Source organism: Papaver somniferum, chromosome 5 (assembly GCF_003573695.1).
Source record: "Papaver somniferum cultivar HN1 chromosome 5, ASM357369v1, whole genome shotgun sequence".
Lineage (NCBI taxonomy): Eukaryota > Viridiplantae > Streptophyta > Magnoliopsida > Ranunculales > Papaveraceae > Papaver > Papaver somniferum.
Genome location: NC_039362.1, coordinates 196,646,697 through 196,652,633, shown reverse-complemented (window position 1 = coordinate 196,652,633; position 5,937 = coordinate 196,646,697). Strand labels below are relative to the sequence as shown.

The 5,937-nt window shown below is 36.8% G+C and overlaps 1 protein-coding gene across 2 annotated transcripts; it reads right to left on the bottom strand.

Annotated features, from left to right (window-relative positions):
• Positions 1-654: 654 nt before the first annotated feature.
• Positions 655-2,726, bottom strand: LOC113278432. Of its 2 annotated transcripts, none has more exons than XM_026527266.1 (6): positions 2,630-2,726; positions 2,315-2,389; positions 2,085-2,126; positions 1,616-1,684; positions 1,445-1,525; positions 655-1,301 (listed from the first exon to the last, which is right to left on the bottom strand). In XM_026527266.1, the coding sequence occupies exons 1-6, from the start codon at positions 2,691-2,693 to the stop codon at positions 772-774; spliced, it is 861 nt and encodes a 286-aa protein (XP_026383051.1). In that variant the 5' UTR covers positions 2,694-2,726; the 3' UTR covers positions 655-771. The 2 variants fall into 2 exon arrangements, with proteins under 2 accessions (XP_026383051.1, XP_026383052.1); XM_026527267.1 differs by having other exon boundaries at positions 2,315-2,386; positions 2,630-2,719.
• Between the last annotated feature and the right edge of the window lie 3,211 nt (positions 2,727-5,937).

Below are 5,937 nucleotides of genomic sequence, written 5' to 3'. Positions count from 1 at the left end.
TGATGATTCATGAATCAAACAAATGCCTTAAGACACATACAAGTAGAGTTGGTTGTAGCTAGTGTTCTGTCATTAGAGGACAAGATGGATCTTTTATATGGAAAAACAATGAGAAATGAAGAAGCAGCATTCAGAAGGTCATACTGCTAGTCTAAGTTGCATAGCGAAAGGCAGTATACGTTTTGATCTAGTTGTTTTATCTAATCGTCGTTATTTCTAATAATTTGATCTCTATTTCATACTTTATGGGCAATTACTTGGATAGTAGCACCAGCTTCATACTTGTCTTCATGTTTTCTTTTTTTCTTTTCGCAGAACAGTATTGACAATGACCAAAGGAATTGCCGGTAGGGCTCATTTTCTAGTGGACATATTCAGCAATTTTCATTACACTCTCCAGGCGGCGAATGTTGCAGAATTTGCCACCTTCTTGTTCAATTTATTCCTCTGTTTCAATTCTCTATATTTCAGTTACAGGGATATGGCAGTGAGTTTGACAAGTAGCAATTGAAGAAGGCAGAGAAAGTTGAAAGGAATTAGACAAGGTTAATTAAATGCTTTGGCTTGTAATTTTTATATCAATAATCGGTCGATGAAAAACTTAAAGACAAGTATTTAGATGAAAGAGTTGAAACTGCACCTTACATAGTTAACTTAAATTGTGCTAATTGCACTTACATCACTAGATGATAACTTGACTAAAGCCGATTTCGATAAATGACCATGTCTGATTTTTCAGAAAATCAAATACTACATATTGTTTAACTTCCTCTAACGTCCCTGAATATAAATGTTCATTGTTGGAGGAGCCATCTCGAACCACATATCAATGTACTTCTCCGAAGCAAGGCGACAACCCATGCGAGTAAACAACTCCCTCCAGGCCAAAGTCAAACTATCACCACCTGGATTTCTTAGAAAAAGGACGGTACCGATGAGAGGAGCAGGATTAAGTACTTGTACGTTAACACGGAGTCCGGGCCCGGATCCGAGAGCTAAACAAGCCTCTTTCGCCATGTGCTTTAAAAAAGGCCTGTTGTCTCCCGTAATATTTAGAGTTTTCAAGTCAGACTTCGTTATCTTTTTCCTGCACAACCGGTACAGACGGTGTGGCGGGTCTCGTAGGTGCGCTGGAATCTCTGCCATGCCAGGGATCTCATGTTCAATCGGAACTTGTGGTTGTGGTGGTTGCGGATTCTGAGCTGCCTCGCGTCTGGTTCTTGTTCTACGTTGTTGTGGTGGTAGAGGGTTCTGACCTTGATCGTGTCTGTCCCTTCTACGTCCTTGATTTCGAGGAGCAACTAAACAAAGAGTTCATCGATTCAACTTTCATTAAATATTTGATCACTCTAAAAACCTATTCCAAGAATCAAACAGTAGACATAATTTCAAACAACAAATGATAGAAATTCAAACTTAAGATAGACTACTTAAACAGACTCACCCTCTCCAATAGGAGCAGCAGCCATAACATCCGCTGAACCTCCACGCGCAGCAGGATTTTGTTGAGGAAAAACATTGGGATCTAAACCAACATCATCACTTATGATCAAACCCATATTATCATGACTCCATAATCAAATTAAGTCTTTAAGAGTTTACAAAAAAAGCTTACCAGCAGGGTTAACCAAATTCCCACCAATCTCAGCAGCAAGATTTTCATAAACTAGCAGTGGATTTAGATCTACAGCATCAAACGAAACTCATCAACACAAGATCCATAAAAAACAAACCGAAAACCAAAGTTCTTCATCAACATGAGCATGATGATCTGCAGCTATCATCAAACTCATAATTACGGGTTTGTTTTAACAATTTTGACAACATCCATATAAGACACTGGTATATATTCGCAGAGATATAGAAATATCTACTAATACTACTCAGATGAGTCTTTGGACGGTAACTTCATCTGAGAAATCTCTTTCAATAATCATAAATCCTACAACTAGTTAGAAATTAAAACTCAATACAAAGTTGAACTCATAAATCAAACATTTGATTACTCTGGTTTACTCAGTTGCTTTCATGAACAATGTATATATATATATATATATATATATATATTCAAACAATTATCTAACCTTTTCTCCATATGCTTCTTCTTCTTCCACTACAAGTGTTTCCTGCATCGCCATGAGAACCAGTGTTTCCTTTATCAGCCATTACCAGGAAAGAAGAAGAATAATGAAGAAAGAAATTTAGATTTGATTCTACTGAGTTGTAAGAATGAAGAATCAAATCAATGCTCATCAACACAAGATTCATAATAAACCAACCACCAAAGTTGTCAGAGTTGATGTAAAAAACTTACCAACATTGACCAAGTCCCCTAAATCTCCAAACACATTCTCTTCATCATCAACATTAGCATGATGATCTGCAGCTGCTATCATCAAATTCATAATTAGTTATATGATGAAAATACTACAAATACTACTCAGATGGAATTTGCAAGATTCAAGAAATCTCTTTCAATACAAAGTTGAAATCATCAATCACACATTTCCAGATCATTCTTTAGCTAGAATTTGATTAGTCATTTGAGATTCTTTCATGAACAAAATCGACTAAAAATAACACAAACCATCTTTAATCATGAACAACAAATAATGAGTATATATCTAACCTCTACTTCTTGTGCTTCTTCTACTTCCAGCAGCACCACCACCAGTGTTTCCTCTGTCAGCCATTACAAGGAAGAAGAAGAAGAATAATTCTGAAGAGAGAAATTTTTAGATTTGATTCTGAATTCTAAGAATGAGAATGAGGAATGCGTGATATATAACGAGTATTAGTGGTGGTGGAGAGCACGGGGGACCCACACAATAAATATTCCCTTCTTAATTCACCTCGGCGGTTATTCGACAGCTCATTTCAACAACGGTGCACTCTTCCCTGTAGACATAGAGCACGTACTCCTCCTTTATTTCCCTTTTTAGAATGATTACGGATTGCTGTACTCTTGCTTGGATACTTGGAGTACGTACTCCTTCTTTCTTGTTGTCATAAAATTGAGTAGGGTGTGGCCCATGTTGGGACATTCTTTGGCCCTTTGTAGCGGTCAAGTGCAATAGCCACAACAGTGTACAATTCATGCAGGTACAGGTACTGTAGAACCAACAGCCTTTAAATCCTTCTGCCCTATGTATCAAACAAATAAACAGATCCGAATTAAAAAGAAATCAACCTCGAGCCCGGTTGGAGGGATGAATCTGAACACCCCCAATACCGATACCAAAGAATCAAGGGTAGTTGTCCGACAGTGTACCATTTGGATACTTGACTCATTCGAGACTCTCTTTGGTAGAGTTAGTTTTCGAAGATGCATTTAAAGAGACGTGATCTCAACCAACATGACTTTGAGTATCATGGCAAGTCTGAACTCTAAACTTATTATGGATACTGATTTAGTCATACAGCACGAGTGCAAGAGAAAGACACGACACCGAATACGTAAAGCACTCCAATTGATACAACTGGTTTTAAGCTGGTTTAGTGCTTTGGGAATTGCTACCTGCTGTAATTTGTTGGACTATTTGGACGCACCGAAACAAACTGGTTTCTGAGAATGTCATCTTTGATACAACTCAAGTGATAAAACAGATCAAAGCTCAAGCTTACTACTGGTGCAAGATCTCTGAAGCGCTAAAAGGTATTCACCTGGAAAGTGTGATAAATAATTGGGGTCAATTTTTTGTTTCCTAATTTGATCTGCTTTTTTTTGTTTGTAAGTTTTCGACGGTCAGGGGGTTGAGCTTTAGTTGCCGTCTACTTCTTGTAAACTTCTTCTTTGTGTTTATTTTTTTATATCACCGATATACTTATTAAGAGTTTACTAAAAAGATTATGTACGTTCACCCACCCAGCATCAACTGACTCAAGTCATGTACTCACAAATGTCTAGGAAGAATCTGTCCAAGATACAGATGATGCAACGTCCAACAAATAAGGCTCGGCTTGGCGATACGGTTCCCGATCCTGCCAAATATGAACCCTAAAGACCTGATAAAAGAAGAATCAAACGAACGAGGATCAAAATGAAAAGAGATACTACATGCAAGGAGATCATCTTCGCAAAACTTTATCCCTGAGTAAACTGTAAAGCAGGAAAACCAAATTAAATTACCTTTGGAAGCTTACATATATTTCAGATTTCTAAATACCAGCAGTCGTATGTTTGGTACCTAATTAGGGTCTGGGTCGTCACTTACATTGACTGTTTATTTTTTTACTAAAATACCCTTACAAAAAAGATAAATGACATCACATCCTTACTTTGTTTAAAACTTTAACTGGGTTTAACTCATTCCTAAAAATCCATCCCCAAAAGAAAAAAGTTTTCTACGAGACAATAAAGTTGACGATCACATTATCTTCCCACTCAATCTCACACTAAAAGAAGTCCGCCATTAACAAGGGCCTTCAAAATTGAGCAAGAACACTACCATCATTCTCCACGTCGCTGCCAACATCGACATCTAAAATGGAACCTATTCCTCATTCTAAAATCTCATAAACTAAAGCCTAATCTACTGAATCGTATCATCTCATCAAAAACCTAACCTGAGGTGCATCGACTCAGATATATTACCAGCTGATGCTTAAATAAATGAGTGTTTTATATAGTAAGCAGAGACATTGTTTGCTTTTGAAACATGGGTCTGATTCTTATTTGTTTGTTTTGATAATTAACTTTTTTTGGTTTTCCGTTTCATATTCGTCATGAGTAAGGAAAAGTGCTAGGATTCATTCTTCTTCTTTAACTTTTCGATCGAGAATCGTTCTGGAAAGAAACTTAGCTTTTTGTCGGTACCCGGAGAGAAAAACAGTTTGTTATTAATTCAAATAGCAGACGTTGATTTCGATGGATGGGAATCAGATGAACGGTCAGATGGGAAGGAGTAGAGTGGTGATCACTTAGGGGGTAAAAAAATATCCATTTTACAGTAGTCAGACAGTCCATTATAGTCTGGGCGTTAAGCATTAAATAGAAAGCCAGAGGATGGTTTTTATAACGGTCTTTGGTTAGTCAACGACCCTAACACATCAATTACATCTTTTACGATCCAGACCCTAATTACACAATAAATATATGACCCTTTTATAAAATATCTGAAAGTATATCGCTGGAAAACTATCTACTGCGACATGAATAACTAAAATAACTTTGTGCTCGACTAGATTGTATTTTTATGCCAATCTGTCAGTATGGACAAACAGGATGTGAATTGATGGATTTCATATGATTATCTTTCTTTGGTGATTGTTGGATTTTCCTCCGCTGCATCTTGTTGGCTGATGTACGAAGACTTTTTTACGCCGTTGGTTATTTGTCTTTTCGAAGAGGATTAGGTTTCGGAAAAAATGGAGAAAATATTTGATGGGGGCGTGAGACGCCGACATCTATACTTCCTTTTTTGGACGGTTTCTAGCAAATTTTTATACTCCCAAATTATCCTTTCCAAATCGTTGATAATCTCATTAACTGCCTATACCTTTTCTCCTAGATTAATGGTAGCTTTAAATACAGACTAAGAAGTAGGAGATAGTCAATAAGAAGTCATAAGGTAATACTGATCGTTCCCTAAAATTGTAATCCGATTGGTTCTGCATATTCAAGTCACCATCATCCTCTCACAGCATTCTGCATCTGTGTTTCTAAATAATGTTTAAAACCATTGTTCTTATTTATGTAAAAGATGCATTCTGCATCTGTGTTTTTAAATAATGTTTAAAAACCATGGTTCTCATATATGTAAAAGATGGATTGTTATGGTTGTAGGACGCTAGTTCCATCTTTCTAGGTACTCTAAATTAGTACCAGATTTATAGTATGATCACTAACTCCCTTTTCATGTTCTTATTCATTTCAGACGTCAATTAGGTGGAAAGCTATGACATCCAACATGTTAATTAACTCGAGTACTCGACTAT